General features: G+C 42.3%; 1 protein-coding gene across 3 annotated transcripts in view; it reads right to left on the bottom strand.

Annotated features, from left to right (window-relative positions):
* PTPRE (protein tyrosine phosphatase receptor type E) overlaps positions 1–18,787 on the bottom strand; it is a 266,402-nt gene that overhangs the window by 95,173 nt on the left and 152,442 nt on the right. For all 3 annotated transcript variants that reach the window (XM_073354053.1, XM_073354051.1, XM_073354052.1), the window contains one exon: positions 7,957–8,063. In XM_073354053.1, coding sequence (XP_073210154.1) covers positions 7,957–8,059 — 103 coding nt within the window. In that variant the 5' untranslated portion in view covers positions 8,060–8,063. The remainder of the gene's footprint in view (positions 1–7,956; positions 8,064–18,787) is intronic.

Raw genomic sequence — 18,787 nt, forward strand, 5'->3', positions numbered from 1 at the left:
CTTCATATTGCCAAGAGAAAAAAATATATATTTAGCATAATTTTTTTCACAGAAGAAGCATTCTGCATAGCTGATCCCAAATAATTTCCTTTTAAACTATAATGTTTTCATAGAACACACATGAAAACATGGAAGAAGCAACAGAAATCAGTGGTGGAAAAAAACAGTGGTAATTCTCATGGGCGAGTGGTATGCAAAAGTAAGAAGGGAAAGAATATTTGTGGCAGTTGGCCCACTTGGCCTTCATGAAAGAAATGACAGAGCAGAAAGACTCCTAAAATTATGCGAGACGCATGACCTCATTATCTCCAATATCTATTCTGAGCAAAAAGAAAGCACAAGGCACACATGGGAATCACCAGGAGGGGTCTATAAAAACCAGATTGATTTATCACAATCAACTGTTGATACAGAAACAGTGTCAGGAAGGTTAAGATTATGTCAAGTGCAGATTGTGGATCAGATGATCATAAATTGATATTGATGAGACTGAACATCATACTGAAAAAGTTACAGAAAGCCAAACGCTATATAGGATAACCTTGAAGTCATTACCAAGAAGAAGTGTTGCAGATCATCAATTAAGACAAAGACCAAGTAACCTGGGAATGTCTGAAAGATGCTATAAAAGAAGTTGCAGATAAACATGTAGGGAAAAAAAGTTACTAGCTAGGAAAAACCGCTGAATAACAGATGAAATTATTACTCTGAGGGGTGAAAGAAGAAAAGTAAAATCACAGACTGACAGCAGAAAAAGGATACCTAAGACTAAATAAAATGCTAAAGAATAAATGCTGACTAGCAAAGTCTGAATGAGAAATTCAAAGAAACTGAACAATTGGTAAAAAGAACAAAGTGAGGTGTATAAAAAGATAAAATATTTGGTTACAGAAGAAAGGTGATTCACACAACCATTAAAGACAAAAAGTGGGCAACATCTGACAGACTCTAAAGTCAAGAATGAGAGATGGTGGGAATATATCAAGGAATGATGATGATGATGAGCCTGAAAAATCTCAACTAGAGGTCAATCAAGTAAGCTCAGCAATAATGGAGGAAGAAATCAGAGCAGCAATAAAGAGCCTTCAGAATGGAAAAGCACTAGGTCGGGATGGAATACCAGCATAGGGGATGAAGACTTGAAAGTCTTGTCAGAGGTAATGAAGAATATGTTTGAGACAGGAGAATTGCCAGATTTTACAGCTTCACTGCATATCCAAATCCCAAAAAAGAACCACACTATGAATTGTAAAGAATACAGTATCACATTCCTCTAAGATACTGCTGAGAGTTGTTCAAGATCGAATACAAGGAAAGACTGATGAGAAAATAAGCAAACTACAATATGGCTTCAAATGTGGAAAGGGCACAATAAGCACCATTATTAACTTGAAACTCATAGTAGAAAGAGCAATTGAAATAGGGAAAACACTATACTCGGGTTTCGTTGACTTTCAAAAAGCATGACAGATTCAACCACTCCAAATTGTTCAATATATTAAGATCTGTAGGGACTGATGGATATGAGCTCCGAGTAATAAAATAATTAAACTGGAATCAGAAAGTGATTATAATGGGAGATGAAAATGAAAATCTAATAGAGATTAAAAAAGGAGTGAGACAAGGTTGTATAATGTCATCAGCTTTATTCAACATTTATAGCAAGTGTTTGATCAAATGAATCGAAGAAACAGAAGAAGGTATTAAGATGAATGGAAAATGGGTGAATGACATTCACTATGCAGATGACAGTTCTTTTGGCTGATGCAGAAGAAGATCTGGCAAAGAATAGGATCTAGAGTTGAACGTGGCTAAGTCTAAACACGGTTACCCACCTTTTTTGAAGCTTTGTTCTTTGAGATGTGTTGCTCGTATTCATTCCATTCCAGGTGTGACTGCACCCATGTGCATGGTTGGAGATTTTTCCCTTAGCGGTATACATAGGGCCAGCTGTGGCACCTCCTGGAGTGCTGCACTCATGCATCGCTATATCAAACGCTGCTGGCCCTGTGCCCTCTCAGTTCCTTCTTGCCAACCACTAGGACAGACGGGCAGGAGGGCAGGTAACAGAATGGACATAAGCAACACATCTTGAAGAGCAACAGTTATGAAAAAAGTGGGTAACTCTTTTTTTCTTCAAGTGCTTCCTCATGTTGATTCCATTCCAGGTGACTCACAAGCAGTATCAATGGAGGCGGGTTTGGAGTTCACCATTTTGCAGCACTGCTCTGTCAAAGCCAGCGTCGTCTTGAGCTTGCTGGGTAAGCACATAATGGGATGCGAATGTGTGGACAGAGGACCAGGTAGCGGCTTTACGATCTCTTGGATTGGTACCTGTGACAGGAAGGCTGCTGACGATACTTGTGCCCTAGTTGAATGTGCTGTCACGATCACTGGCAGAGGCACCTTCGCCAGCTCATAGCAGTAGCAGATGCAAGCCATGATCCAGGACGAAATCCTCTGAGCAGTGTGCCTTCCTCCACCAGGAAGTAATTCTTGGGCAAAACCCTTCAGGAGGGACTCCTTGAACTTATGAAGGGAGTCCCATAAATTAAAATTGTAGCTGCCCAAGAGGGCCCCATGATTCGCCCCCTGGAATTGTAAGCTGGTGGTACAATACTTTTTCTCTCAAAAAGGTCCAAATCTTTTAGCCTCTTTATTTTTGGGAGTTGAGTTGGTGTGTCCCTGCTTGTCTTTTTCATTTGTCGCAGAGATAACCAGCAAGCCCAGAGGTGGGTGGGTATGAGTCATTGGCCAGGACTTCTTTTTGGCCCTTTTGGAGGTGGGAGGGATGGAAGACGGAGTTTGCCAGAGGACCTTGGCACTGGTAGTGCAACACAGGCCAGGTAGAGGCTGAGAGGACATTGAACAAGGTGTCTGCCTGCTTGGCCATCTCCTCCACCTCTAGGCCCAAGTTCTCGGCCACCTGTCAAAGCAGGGCCTGGTATTCTTTAAAGTCGTCAGGCGGGCTGGCCCTCAAGGGTCCCGCGACTGCCTCATCCAGGGATGAAAACGACGACTGTACCACTGGGGGAGGCCCCAGGGCATCGCCCCCCGTGAGGGAGGGAGGGTTTGGGGGTGGGCGTAGTATCCTCTACCCCAACCTCCGAGCATGACTCTTGCACCGTGCCCAGTGCCATTGGTGCCACCAACAGTTGCTCTGAAGCAGCAGCAGCAGATGAGAGGTGCGAAGGGGGAATTATCATGACTGGCATGCCCCACGCACTCCAATAAAGCCGCTGTGCTGGCCATGCTGCCAAGGCAGCACCATCCATGTCGATGCGGCCTTGGGAGCCCAGTCACACTGATGGAGTCTGATTGAGGGGCTGAACTGCCCTTTCGTGCTGGAGGCATCCCCTTCTGGTGACCATGGTGGGGCCATCGACGCTTGCATCTGCCTGATGACCGTCGCCACCGGAGACCAGTCCCTAGAGTGATAGGATCAGTGCTGGTTTTGAGGGACCAGGGCTGAGGGTGGACCGGAGTCATGAAAGGGAGCACTTCCACAGTGCAGGCAACCGAGATCTGCGCCAAGAGGATTACCGGCAGGAGGGCAAACGGTGCTGGCAAAATGGAGATTGGTGCCTCCCCTTAAGCGATCTATGTCGAGATGGCCAGAACCACGCTTATGGTGCCGGAGATCAAGGGCAAGCCCCAGAGGATCTGGGCTGCAACTCTGGAGATCTGCAGCATGGAAGAGAGTGCTGCCTTGTCTCAGGGGCACTGCACTGCCCCCTGAGGGGTCTTAGCAGCTGGCTTGCCCTCGTGGGAAGCCTTTGCTGGTGGTGTGGGCAGAGGCCTCTGCCCTCTTGGCACCGGGGGAGCTTGGGAAGGCATCAATGCTGCCAGGAGTTTGGTCTTCTACCAGTGATGAATTCTTTAAGGGGCTAAGGGCCCCGACCGGGGAGGCATATCCACGTGGCTTCAGAGTGGCAGGGCAACCCAAACCGGTCTTTTGCCTGACGTCCCATGGCCCTTCTTGCTCAGTGCCAGGGAGCCGTGCTTGTTTTCTTTTGGGGCGATGGGGAGAGGTGCCAGACAGAGTCCGGTGCTGTGGCTATGTTGTGCACGAAGGCCGAGGTACTAGGCGAGTTTTGGTGGGACGGCTTGGAAGCTGGATGAAGGGAAGCCTCAAGGAGGAGAGTCCACAAACAAAATATCCCATTCTTTCTGAGTACTGGACTGAACATTTTTACAAATACAACACTTGTCCTTCACATGTGATTCCCCCAAGCACTTGAGGCAGCTGCTGTGGGGGTCATTTACAGGCATAGGCCTGTAACAGTCCACACAGGTCTTAAACCTGGGAGACCAGGGCATGCCCAGCCTGGGCGAAGACCCCTCTGGGACTCTAACAACTACTTAACACTAACTACTATAAACAAACTATTTACAAGGCCCTAAGGCTCGAAGTCAGAAGAGATGAAACTGCTAGCCCTTGCTATGAAAGGAAAGGCACTCCGATTAACCAACACGGGCGGTAAGAAGGAACTGAGAGGACATAGGGCCAGTGGCGCCTGATACACCGACACATGAGTGCAGCACTCCAGGGGACGTCACAGCTGGCCCTACGGATACTGCTAAGGCAAAAAACTCCAACAACCGCGCACATGGGTGCACACACACCTAGAATGGAATCGACATGAGCAAGCACTCAAAGAAGAACTATGGTGGTATGCAAGGACCCTGGGAAAACATGCAAGATTCCAGTGAACAACACAGCCATACAGCAAGTGAGAAATTACTGTTACTTAGGAAGCATCATTTCAGAAGATGGAAGATTGGTTACTGAAGTCAGCACATCAATAAAAGGAATGAAGGAGACATTCTGTAAGAAAAAACATCTGATGAGAGGGAACATAAATCTGAAGACTAAATTCTGACTCTTCAAAACTTACATTTGGTCTGTCTTAAATTATGGACACGAAACATGGATATTAAGACAATCAATAATAAAGAAGCTACAATCTATCAAATTACGATGTTATAGAATAATTCTGAAAATATCATGGATAGACAGTGTACCCAACGAAAAATACTAGAGATGGCTGGAACTCAGCAAACATGAGCTAGAGATCTTTTGAAAAGAAAGATTCAATCTGAAGGGCACATTTTACAAAGTTCAGCAAGGGATGCATGTTTATAGGCAATAGAAGGAAAAGTTGATGGCAGAAGAACATGAAGCAGAAAAAGAAGATCTTGGGTGGATGATGTGGTATCCTGGGTGGAAAAAAAGGAGATTAGCAGAGGACTATACAGAATGGGCTACTATAGTTGTAAACCTCCAGTAACGGGGATTCCACATAAGTAGTAATATATAATAAGCTATCTTGTTTTAAGACTGTCTCAAAATACAGCAGAATAGACATTTTAAGTAAATAACCTGTGATCTTCTTAAATGGTGTGTACACAAAAACATCCTACTCACTCATCACTTTTTTTTAAATCAAAAACTATGAAGATCTACAAATCCCACCACCTCCAAACCTCAGCTGACACTTCGTTAATATAAGCAACCTTGTGTTACTAATACTGTCTCCCTTGTTCTCTCTCCATTATGTTCAATATCCATCTGTTGCATCTTTTTGCTATTTAGTACTCTGGGATCCAACAGAGAAATCTGAAATTTTAGGAATTAATATTTCTGAAAGCATCAGAACAAACTGTTGTCAGCTACATAAACTAAAATGGATAAAGTAATCTTTAAAATATTTAGGAATAAATATTGTAGACGTTGTTTCTCAAACTTTTTTTTACTGACGACCCCTTTCACACAGCAAACCCCCAGAGTGCTACCCCTTTGTTAATATCACTTTTCAGACTTACTAGCACAGACTTCACAGCAGACTTAGCTAGCTGGGAGGCATGTACTCACAACCCCCATGTAATAACCTTGTGACCCCCTGAAGGGTTGTGATCCCCAGTTTGAGAACCCCTGTATGTAGAGAAACAAAAAATTTTTAAGACAAATTATCTTCCACTGTGGAATAAAATAATAAAAGGCATGGAGAAATGGAATACATATGAAATTTCTTGGCTAGGTAGGGTAGCCTTGATAAAGATGAATTTCCTACCACTATTTTTTTTTTCAGTGCATCCCTGTTGGTAACCTTGACGTTACATTAACAACATGGCAGAATGCACTATTAAAGTATATATGGAAACGTACAAGACAGATGGTGAGTTCTACAGTTTTGTAAAAGCCTATAAAGTGGGGTTGTCAGGGTTCCTTCCCCACTCTGAACTCTAGGGTACAGATGTGGGGACCCGCATGAAAGACCCCCTAAGCTTATTCTTACCAGCTTAGGTTAAAAATTTCGCTTTGGCCTTGAACAGTATGCTGCCACCACCAAGCATTTTAAACAAAGACCAGGGAAAGAGACCACTTGGAGATGTCTTCCTGCAAAATATCCCCCCAAGCCCTACACCCCCTTTCCTGGGGAAGACTTGATAATAATCCTCACCAATTTGTACAGGTGAACACAGACCCAAACCCTTGGATCTTAAGAAGAATGAAAAATCAATCAGGTTCTTAAAAGAAGAATTTTAATTAAAGAAAAGGTAAAAGAATCACTTCTGTAAATTCAGGATGGAAAATACTTTACAGGGTATTCAGATTCAAAACACAGAGGATGCCCCTCTGGGCAAAACCTTAAAGTTACAGAAAACAGGAATAAACCTCCCTCTTAACACAGGGAAAAGTCACATAAAACAAAAGATAAACTAAGCTGCCTTGCCTGACTTACCTATACTGGTTTCAATATTGGAGACTTGGATTAGGATGGGTTGGAGAAGATAGATTTCTGTCTGGCCTCCCTCAGTCCCAAGAGAGAAGAACCACGTAAACAAAGAGCATAAACAAAAGCCTTTCCCCCCCTCCCCTACATTTGAAAGTATCTTGTTCCCTTATTGGTTCTTTGGGTCAGGTGCCAGCCAGGTTAGCTGAGCTTCTTAACCCTTTACAGGTAACAGGATGTTCCCCTAGCCAGGAGGGATTTTATAGCACTGTATACAGAAAGGTGGTTACCCTTCCCTTTACTTATGACAGGGGTGGACTAGCTTTTCCCTAATTCGGCTTATTTATTATTATTATTATGCATCACAACTAAAAGATGTGATTAACTGGGTTAACAAAGGACAGGCTTGGCAGAATTCAATTTTTATTTTTTTTTATAATTTCAACAGATATCAATGCTTATTTTAAAATAGATTTTCAATTTTTATGCATTTAAATTTTCACAGTTGTGCGAAATTATGAAGGGGTGACAGACAATGGGAGTGTCAGACAATAATTACTGAATGACAGTAGACATTGAGATTCAAAAGTTAAAGCTTTAACTGCTAAAACACAAATGGTCAAAATCACATGTCCAAATATACTTATTTTGGAAGGCAATTATTAAAAAGAGATTCATCTCATGACAAAATGCCAGCTTCTTAGAGCTTCCCGACCTGCTTACTTAATGTTCCAGTAAAGGATCTACATTTTAAACAGAATGACAAAATTAAGTTATTTTTTATTGTTAGCAGTAAGACTTCGATTGCACATTATTGGAAAAATGTGACTTCTCTTCCTATGGAATTGTGGCATAGTAAAATATGGACTGTCCTTGTAATAGAAAAACTTTCATACCAACTACATAATATACAAGAGAAGCTCCAGAAACAGGATAGATATTGGTCACCCTGTTTAGTGTACACAGAGGAGCATGCCAATAAGCCCAAATATTTATCTAGGTTCTTTGAATATTAACCAGATCCTGAATAAGTAATCAGTAAGGTACAATATACTATGTTGATATTTTATTGTAACTTTGTCTTAATAAAAAGTTACCAAAAAAAAAAAAGTTTCGGTGAGAGTGCATCAATGGAGTTAGAAGGAATAGAGAAAGACTCAGGATTCTGAGAGTATGAATCTTACCCGTAACTGACCCAAAGAATTAAATGTTTCCTTACGTGTTGTTGTGTTATTTGGTGATGCAGTTCCATTGTGTGCTGAAGCTTCAACAAGTAGAAAACTAATACAAACAATCAAGAATGAACTGGACTGTTCCATCATGGATCTGTAAAGCAAAGAAAATACGGGAAAAATTAAAGGCAAATTATTAATTTTTAAAATCATTCATAATCTACAATGGATTTAAAACATGTTTTATTCTCTCCTGTGTTCTGATTGTTTAATCTTAATCTATAGTGGAAGAGGAAAAACAACCAAACACATGTATTAAATTAGAAATTCTTTAAAAATAATTCAACCAAAGATTTATTAGCTAGCATTCAGTATTAAACAAGACACTCGCTACCACAGAATCAGATGTGAAAAGCTACTGGAAAGTAATAAAAAACACACTTTGAGAACTGTAGCGGGGCAGTCACCGTGCTCCAGTTAGGAAGGGGTTAAAAGCAGCCAAGGGAGGCTGGTTGGGTAGTCAGCCACAGGTGGGGTTGTACCAGTCAGGGCACAGCTGGCCCTGATAAAAGGGCAGGCTGAGGGAGTGAGAGAAGACTCTTGCTCCAGCTGAGGAGCAGAGAGGACCAGGCTGCCTGGGAGAGCAAGCAGGGTACCTGAGGCAGAGCAGGGCTGGGGAAAGGCAGGCCAAGCTGAGGAGCTCTGACCTGGTGAGTCCCCAGGCTGAGGCCTTGCTAAAGGCCAGGGGAGGTTCTTGGGCGGCAGGGAGGCAACTGGGGCTGGAAAGGCAGCAGGTCCAAACCCCCTTGCTGACGATGAGTGGCCACTTCATACTGCAGTTTGCCCTTGAGGGAAGGGGCTAGATGAGAACTGGCAGTGGGTCACTGATGTGAGGTTGGTTTAGGGGATTGGGGTTCCCTGGGGAGGGGAGACCCAGAGAGTGTGGGAGCACTGTTGTGAGAAAGCACCCCAAGGTAAAGGGCCCTGGGGTCGGGGGGGGACGCGCAGCCTGAAGTTCTGTAAGTGGTAGAGATCAGGAGGAAGCAGGCACCGGTAAGAAGACACCGGTCAGCAGGAGGCACTCCAAGGCTCGAAATGAGTTAATTCCCAGATGACCAGCAGAAGGTGCCACGGTGGTGAGTGCCCACCGTGGTACACGTGGTGGAGAACGCAAGCAACTCAGGTCCACTCCTGACACACGGGAACTATGGGTACTGGGCAAGTTGTGCCACTATTGAGGGGATGATGGATCCTGCCTACGCAGAGGTTTTCTTTCATCCCTGCTTGGGCCCTGGCATCAGCACCCCGACAGAAGGGGGCAGATGATGACTCACAAGGGAAACCCAAGAGGGACTATGGGAGGTGCAGGGGGCCCTCCAAGAGCACTTGGGGCAGCTGGAAAGGGAGCAGCGGGCCCTAGAAAGACTCCCGAGAAGGGAGTTTACGAAGAGCTGCCGAGAGCGGTGGGAAAAGCCCCACACCAGGGCCAGGAGACCAGTGGCACAGTTAGGGCTTGTTAGGCCTGCAAGAGGCATGGACATTTAAAGAGGGATTGTCCCTACTGGGATGGCCCGCTGGGTGAGGAAACCCAGGGACAACAGACATGTTGGGCCTCTGGGCGACAAGGACACCTGCAGTGGGAGTGCCCAGGTGCAAGGCGAAGACCTAAGGTAGCAAAGAGGCGGGGACCCTGCTTTGGCTGCCATGAGCAGGGCCATATTAAGAGGCACTGCCCCCTCAAAGGATGAGGGGTGAAAGAAGAGGTGCCTAAGGACCCAGGGGGGTCGAAGGCCAGCAGCGTTGATGCTGCGGTGATGACGATAGACCTGCCAGGGAGCCATCCCAGAGAGATGGCTGAAAAGGGGATTGGGACAGTGTGGGACAGCAAGAGGCCAGGACCCACGCTGTCAAGGAGCAGGTCGCAGTCGGGACCCAGACTCTGAAGATGGAGGGTCCAGGGGATGCTGGCGTATGTGCGTGGCTTGAGGCAAGGCAGAGGCGAACGCCAGGGACATGGCCCGGGAATGAGAGGAGCCATAGATGAGCAAGAACTTCTGCGTAAGCAGCTGCCTGAAGCAGAGAAGGGGCGAACACGCCCAGAAGGGCATCCCCAGGCCACGCCAGGCAGAAGCTTACAAGAACCTATAAGCAAAGGATAGCCAAGATCTTCAGGATCTCAACAGAGAGAAGCATAACAAGAACCAATGGCTGGAAGCTGAAGCTAGACTAACTAAAATAATTAAAAAACACAGATTTTTAACAGTAGGGAAGATTAACACTTAGAACAAACTATGATGGGAACTGGTGGATTCTCCATCTCGTGATTACTTCTAAACACGACTGGATGTCTTTCTAGGTAGATATGCTTTAGTCGAACACAAGCTATTGGACTCAATACATGGGTGACAGGCAGAAATTTAATAGTGTACGTTATACAAGAGGTCTAAAACTAGATCAGGGGTTCTCAAACTGGGGGGTTGGGACCCCTCAGGAGGTCACGAGGTTATTACATGGGGGGTCACGAGCTGTCAGCCTCCACCCCAAACCCCACTTTGCCTCCAGCATTTATAATGTTGTTAAATATATAAAAAAGTGTTTTTAACTTATAAGGGGGGGGGGGTTGCACTCAGAGGCTTGCTGTGTGAAAGGGATCACCAGTACAAAAGTTTGAGAACCACTGAACTAGATGATCTAATGCAGTGGTTTTGAAACTTTTTTTCTGGTTACGCAATTGAAGAAAATTGTTGATGCCCACAACCCAATGGAGCTGGGGATGAGGGGTTTGGGGTGCAAGAGGGGGCTCCGGGTTTGGGGCATGGGGTTACCTCCAGCGGCTCCTTGTCAGTGGTGCAGCTGGGGTGCAGAGGCAGGCTTCCTGACTGTCCTGGCACCGCAGACCGCACTGCACCCCAGAGGCAGCCAGCAGCAGGTCTGTCTCCTAGGCAGAGGCATGCAAGCAGCTCCACAAGGCTCTCGCCTGCAGGGCCAGTGCTTGGGGCAGGGGCAGTGTGCGGAGCTCTGTGGCCCTCCTGCCTAGGAGCCGGACCTGCTGTGGGCCACTTCTGGGGCACATCGCGGTGTCAAAACAGGTAGGGACTACTAGTTTTTCCATGCCGGACGCCAGGGTCCCTGGTGCTAAGCAAGGTGACCCAGTATCTTGCATTCTGCTACCTAATACTGGGTTGCGGCCCAAAGTTTGAAAACCACTGATCTAATGGTCTCTTCCAGCATTATACTCTATGAATCAAACAACTGACCAAGTGTTACAATACTCCTGACATTTTGCACTGGTCAGCTAAGCAAAGTGGTCGGTAAGTCAGTGGATCTGTCTGCCCAAAGCCAATCTATCTGTCTAAGGATTTCCCCAGTGTGGTACAATCCTAGAGCAGAGCAGTGGGTGCATCTCTTAGCCCTTTGTGTAAAGAGCATAGCCCGGACTAAGGCGTTATGCCTGAGGCATCTCTGGTCCCAGTGATTCACAGCTGCCAAATAGCCCTTTAGAGTTGTGGGTTGCTGGTACAACTTTGAGCAACCCGAAACAACCACCTTGGAACAGGTGGCGTCAGCTTCAAGTAACATCTTCTACTACAGGATGCAAACTTATACATATACTTTCATCCACAGTCCTTTAAAACAGAGGCATTATCAAAGTGAAATGTTTTCTTGTCATTGTGAAGTCACAGGACTTGGAAAGAGTAAGAACTACATTTGTACTGTTCAATTTATTGGTTATCTGCAAAACTGGTTGATGTGTCTGTAAAAGTAATAGCTCAATTTGCTGAGCCTTATGATACTACGTTTAAAAATATTTTCCTTTTGAAAATGTACAGTTGTAAAATAACAGCTGAAAATCTAGCAGCTTTAAAATAATTTAATTGAAGGCTTTCAAATAAAGAAATTCAGATTTACTGGCTTCAGAAAAAAATGTTTCCCAGTTAACTTGTGCGTAAGAGATGGGTTAATGCTCCACTATCAGTTATGAAAACTTCCTATTTCTCTGAAGATGAGAAACAAAGTCAGGAAAGAAACTTACTGGCGGAAGGGTATAAGTGCATAGCTAAGAGTCAAGGGCTGTGATCCATAAATATTATATCAGCTGTGAGTGCTATCTGGACTTGGGAAAAAGCTTCAACTAAAACAGTGTTAGAGTTCAGATAGCTGTTTTCTTTAGAGTTCCCTGTTCATTGATGATCTGAATAATTACAGGATAAGATGAAACCCCAGAATTATTCAATCACCAACCTTTCTTAAAATACACACTTAAAAAAGGACAACCCACACACAACTTCTCCCCGATAACGTATCTATTTATACAGGGAGATACAGACAGCCCAATGGTGTCTCTCTGTAACAAGGCCTAAAGTTATTATGACAACAGTGAGGAATACTGCAAAACAACCACCCTGGAAGCCACAACATAATGATAATCACTAATGTCACAGAATTACAGAGAATACTGTACAGTAGTGACTAAAATTTCAGTAACTGGCAATGGAAAAATTCTAACAACTCTGTAATCGTTATAATTAATAATATGATGTTAACCAACATAAAGTCTTCAGTTTCAGTGTAAGATTTATCTAAAGTAATCTCTTTGAGGCGGCTTGACTATATAACAAGTACTGTATAACTTTCACAGTATCTGCCTTACTCTGGGCTGTCTTGTGTGCTATTCAGGAGTCAACCTTACTTACCCTCCCTATTTCACTATACTCAAGAGTAATTTAAAATGTGACAATAGTCTGTTGGAAATCATGGTGGTCCACAAACCAAATGGAGAAAAGAATTAATGAAGTTAAACTGAAAAAAATCTGGACTGATGTGAATACTTTAATAATTATTTCAGTTTAAACTGCTATTTAAAACATTCTTAGAATCCCAGACTACAGAACTTTTGAGGAAGTAGTATAACTTATATAAATGAATGTACAAAGCAGAAATTTAGCCTAGTATTCTCCATATGCAGCCGCACTTTAACCTGGACGATGACAAAGGCAAGTTATTCACCTCTGTGCCAAATGACCACTAATGCAGTTCTCATGGCACCTGGAGACAAGCAATATTTACAAGAATCCAGTAAGCAGATAAACTCAGTATTCATGTCAGATTAGGAAAGGCAGCTGATTCCCATTATCCCTGGAGTTTCTGTCAGACTGTTCCTCTGGCATTACATTTGCAATGTGTAGCATACAGCAGTATTAGCAATGTTACTCAGTTGAGAAGAGAAATAAAAAGAGAAAAACATTTTGTTCCACTGAACTTTGAAGAAGACTTCACATGTAGCAACATTTTCATCAACTCAGGAAATACAAGTTGTCCACATACCTGTTCAGAAGAGGGCACTATATCTACAGTCTAAGAAAAAGGGCTCAAGTCACACATAAGCATACCAATATTCTCCAATATCTTGTAAGCAGTATTATGCTAGATAGGCTTGTTTAATGAGTAATGCCTATAAAAAATTATGCAACGATTCTGTGAAGTGTTTAACTTCCAATGAAAGAGGTATAAAGAATTTTAGGTAAAGCCAATTAATTCAGAATTATGGCTTGTTACTGATCATTTAAATCAAAACATCATTCTGTTTTTTTATTGTGTTCAGTTTTGACACCAGTTTGTATTACTGTTTAGGATCTGCCAAAATAAGCTGTAATATTCAAGATCACCTTTCAGCAGCTCAGTACGTCCACTGATATTACCTAACCTAAGATACCATTTCTCGGAATGGACTGAAAGATCTGTTTCTTTGCAACCTGCATGCTGCAATGTAAATAGTCTGTTACATACTTTCTCTGCCAGCTCATGTGCTTTCCTCAGGCAAAGGAGGGTCAAAAAGAAGAAAACTGTGTGGTCCCAAAGCTGTTAGGTTTCCTCTGCATTCCATGCTCTCCACTGGGAATAGTTTAGTTGCTCAGGGAAGGGGGAGGTGGCATGGCTCTCCTTTGTCCTGACATCCAGGGGAAAGTTTCACAGAGAGCAACTGGGTTTATAAAGGGTTAATTTTGCCCTGCCATCCCTGTCTGCTCCAGGCCACAGTCATGGTCCTGGCAGGACACAGTCAGCATTATTAACTCCCTGGGGAATTTTCCTGTGGAATTTCAGGGGGTTGATGCCACTGTCTTCACTCTAAATTCATGCAGAAGAGCATCTGGAGGTTACAGGAATGGGGGCAGGACACTGACTGGGATCAATTCCACTTCCTCTTGACAGATTTTTGGGGGTGTTTGATTCAGTTTTCTGTTCTTTCATTCCCCTCTACCACTAATATCAGGGAGTGTGATCCAAACTCAAACCTTCCCTAATGGTTAGAGGCCCCACCTAGCATCACTAAGGATCATCAGCAAAAACTCCAACTTCAGAGGAAAGACACACTGATGGTTATAATCACTACAAATTCCTCTACCCCAGATATCACAAATTAGGTGCCAAAACTCTTAAACACCAGCAGTGATATGAAATCTGCAAAGTTAAACTCCATCAAAACAATAATGAAGGACTACAGAAGAGTTCCTATATTGACAAGAAAAACATGCTACTGTGGTTATTAAAGAATGTTTAAATTAATGATTAATACTTAGTTAGAAAGAGGGACAGAAAAAAATAACACATGCTGCAAAAAAAAATCAACTCATTTCCACTATCTTATACAGAATTAAGGAAAAGATAAAACATCCATTGAATTGTGTCCTTGGGTCTGAGTCAGTAAGCCCACTGCACTATGATACAGTTTAAAGCTTCATGTTTAAGAATAATCCAAGTTTATGCTTTTACAGTATCAACAGATAAAAATAATTACTAAACTTAATTAGTAATTAAGAAAAAACTCAATCAGCAAAAATACAATTTTTTCATCTTGGGAATGAGAGTTTAAGAAGGATAAATAGAATGAGGTAACATCAAGCATAGGGGAAAGAAAAGGGTCAATCAGAAAGAAATTAGAACATGAATGAGAAATATGGCAAATAAGCTGTCATAAATATAAAGGGAAGGGTAAACCCCTTTGAAATCCCTCCTGGCCAGGGGAAAGCTCCTCTCACCTGTAAAGGGTTAAGAAGCTAAAGGTAACCTCGCTGGCACCTGACCAAAATGACCAATGAGGAGACAAGATACTTTCAAAAGCTGGGAGGAGGGAGAGAAACAAAGGGTCTGTGTCTCTCTGTATGCTGGTTTCTGCCAGGGATAGACCAGGAATGGAGCCTTAGAACTTTTAGTAAGTAATCTAGCTAGGTATGTGTTAGATTATGATTTCTTTAAATGGCTGAGAAAAGAATTGTGCTGAATAGAATAACTATTTCTGTCTGTGTATCTTTTTTGTAACTTAAGGTTTTGCCTAGAGGGGTTCTCTATGTTTTTGAATCTAATTACCCTGTAAGATATCTACCATCCTGATTTTACAGGGGGGATTTCTTTACTTCTATTTACTTCTATTTTTTATTAAAAGTCTTCTTGTAAAACACTGAATGCTTTTTCATTGTTCTCAGATCCAAGGGTTTGGGTCTGTGGTCACCTACGCAAATTGGTGAGGCTTTTTATCCAACATTTCCCAGGAAAGGGGGGGTGCAAGTGTTGGGAGGATTGTTCATTGTTCTTAAGATCCAAGGGTCTGGGTCTGTAGTCACCTAGGCAAATTGGTGAGGCTTTTTACCAAACCTTGTCCAGGAAGTGGGGTGCAAGGTTTTGGGAAGTATTTTGGGGGGAAGGACGCGTCCAAACAGCTCTTCCCCAGTAACCAGTATTAGTTTGGTGGTGGTAGCGGCCAGTCCAAGGACAACGGGGGGAATATTTTGTACCTTGGGGAAGTTTTGACCTAAGCTGGTAAAGATAAGCTTAGGAGGTTTTTCATGCAGGTCCCCACATCTGTACCCTAGAGTTCAGAGTGGGGGAGGAACCTTGACATAAGCAAAGAACAAAAATATATTTTAAACCAAAGAATGTGAATGACTACTTGATTAGTGCTATTGTATCAATGTGAATGCTAAAAACCTTTCCTTAGTTCTTGTATCCATTCCTAAACCTTCTTGAGAACTTAATGGATCTGGTTGGAACAATAATTTTAAAAATAATAAAGCTGTAAGTGTATGACAAAGCAAATAAAAAGGGTCATTAAACATCATCTTACATTTTCTTTTCTCTCCTTCTACGGGCTTGCTCATACCTCCTTGTCTATAAATTCTTTTATGTCTGAGTATACTAAACATAGTGAGGGTACATGCTTATTTTTTTTGTGTCAATTTATCCTACAGTTTCAATACACAAACAGGTTCATCATGAACCCTGGTCTATTCTCTCCTGGTCCATTCTTAGATTAGATAACAAATCACACAACAGCCTTTTACAAGATGGAGAAGCATTACATTCACATGCTGCTTTCCTATGAGGACTCTGAATTAGATTTTGTCTTGTTTTGATCTGAAGAAGTAGTTATTTTGAAATATTCTATTGTCATTTGGCTTTCAGAAATTATATTAATTAGGTCTAATTGGATGTCTACTTAAATTGAACCCTTTGATAGTATCATACAATATAGTCACCATGGTGAACATATTGCTATTGATCATATGGAAGTTTACATCCAGACTACTTGAGGGCAATACTTATATTGACTCAACTTGACACACTTGCACCTTAATTTACCACTTCACATTGTCCTTTCTCGCTATGGAGATGAGTACCAGGATGAAAAGAATTTGCTGGAAGAAACAAGCAGTAGCTACCCGATAAGGATATATATTAAGCCCATTATTCTACACAGGGAAAACTCAATAGATTATTGAAAATTCCTGCATTTAGTGCAATGAATACCCCAGTGGAGCTGGTATTTATTTTGGATGCAGTCCACTTCATAAAAAACTATGAGGCTACATTACATTTCTCATTACACATGGCCTACCTGAAATATAGATTTCACCAAGTTAGCACTATAATGCAACATGATGCTAAAGTTAAAAACTCTACACATACAATAGTAGACATTAGCTGAAAAGAAAAACTTTCTGCAGTTCCTCAACTTGAAATGAAGCCAGGGATAAAGGTGGAGTCAGTAGGTAAACTGCTGGAACTTCCATGAGTGAATTCTACAGTTCATTAACTTCTCTTTTACGTTATATGGTCAGTAGAGAAACCTTGTATCCATTGGAGCTTCAGCTAATCTGTTTTAGAATTTACAGTGACTTCTCTTGAATACCTTTGAAAAGCAATTGACATCTGACACTAATAAAGGTTTTGGCAGGTTTTCAAAACATTTTATGAGAATAAGGAACAGCAGAGATCTTATACAAAGCATTGTATTTATAGCTGTAAGTGCCATGCCAGAAGACCAGTTTGTACCCACTCTCCTGAGCATGATGGAAGGTAAAATTTCACTTTGTTAATCTCGGTGATTTCATTTTCATAAAAGAAACCAAGAAATGGAGGAAATGATTGCACAATTTGTAGCAGACTTGGGAGTGCTGCAATTGAATTGAGGCACTTACTGTGACCTCAATGCTGTCTTAAAAGACACGTTTCATGACAGGCTGGTGTACAAAGTGAGGCAATACAGAAATAGCTTGTATCTGAGCATGGTTTCATATGCCAGAAGGCTGTGGAAATTACTGCAAGGAAATCCAAAGTGCTGAATTCATTTACAAAAAATGCACAAGACAGCAGAATTTTCAAGATAAACCCAAGGTACTCAAGAATATTGCTCATGTGGCACACTGGCTCAGTGAGAAGCAATGTATTGGTATAAAGGCCTGAAATGCTGATTGTGTTTTAAAAAAAAAAAAAACAAAAAACCTCCCCTGCAGACAGAAGAACATGCCTGTAAGAAAGATGGGCATTGGCAAATGAGAAAAACAACTAATGAAGGTATAGCAAGAAAAAGGGCTGTCCATTTCCTAAACTCAGAGCAAGAAGACTATAGAGAGAAGACACCTACCCGCATTATGTAATGGCTTTCCCATAGATCAGGGGAAGGGGAGCTCCACTTTAAAGGACTGCCAGTTTGGCTGGAAGCAGATATAGGAAATGCATTAATGGTTGTATCAGGATGAAGTACATTATAGTCTTTATAGAGCACATCAGGTTACACTCAGTCTTTCCCTGAATGTTGCAGAGTTGTTCTGTGGACATTCGTAGGGTAACTAGGGACCATGCTGGGGATTCGGGTGGTGTAGATTTAACTCCCTGGAAAAAACAATATTCCCACTTTTTGTGCGGAAGAATGATTAGCCATCTCAACTGGGTCAGTGTCTTAAAAAGATTTAAAGATTGCCAGGAAAGCCACAGTTGAAAAGATCTAATTTGTGTGTTACTGAAACATACTTCTGTTTTCGATGAAGAACTGCATAGCATGAAAAAATCACTGTGAAGCCAATCATTACACAAAAAGAACATGAGTATTTGTGGCACCTTAGAGACTAACATTTATTTGAGCATAAACTTTCTTATGCTCAAATAAATTTGTTAGTCTCTAAGGTGCCACAAGTACTTCTGTTCCGTTTGCGGATACATACTAACACGGCTGCTACTCTGAAACCAATCATTACACAGTGTAGCCAACCAAAATCATGCAAGTGAAGCACTGCACACAAAATCTTGATACAACTTAACAGAGGGTTAAAGTGTTAGAATTCACAAAGAGATGTGAAGTTTTTCAGAGCTCTGATGAGTATTTGGATCCCGTGATTGCTCCCAATTGTTTTCACCTGGCACCAGCAACCATCAAAGTGGATACCTTAGTTCCCCAAAACATGAATCAGTTACATTATTTTCAAGGATTACTCATCAGGCTACAGAATAGAATGGTCTTTGTGACCCGACAGATGAAGTATAACTATTGGGCTTGGGCAAAGGCATGTCACAGCATTTTTTAAAATAGCTAAGAATTCTTTGATA

The sequence above is a fragment of the Lepidochelys kempii genome, chromosome 7 (genome assembly GCF_965140265.1).
Source record: "Lepidochelys kempii isolate rLepKem1 chromosome 7, rLepKem1.hap2, whole genome shotgun sequence".
NCBI classification, from domain to species: Eukaryota; Metazoa; Chordata; order Testudines; family Cheloniidae; genus Lepidochelys; species Lepidochelys kempii.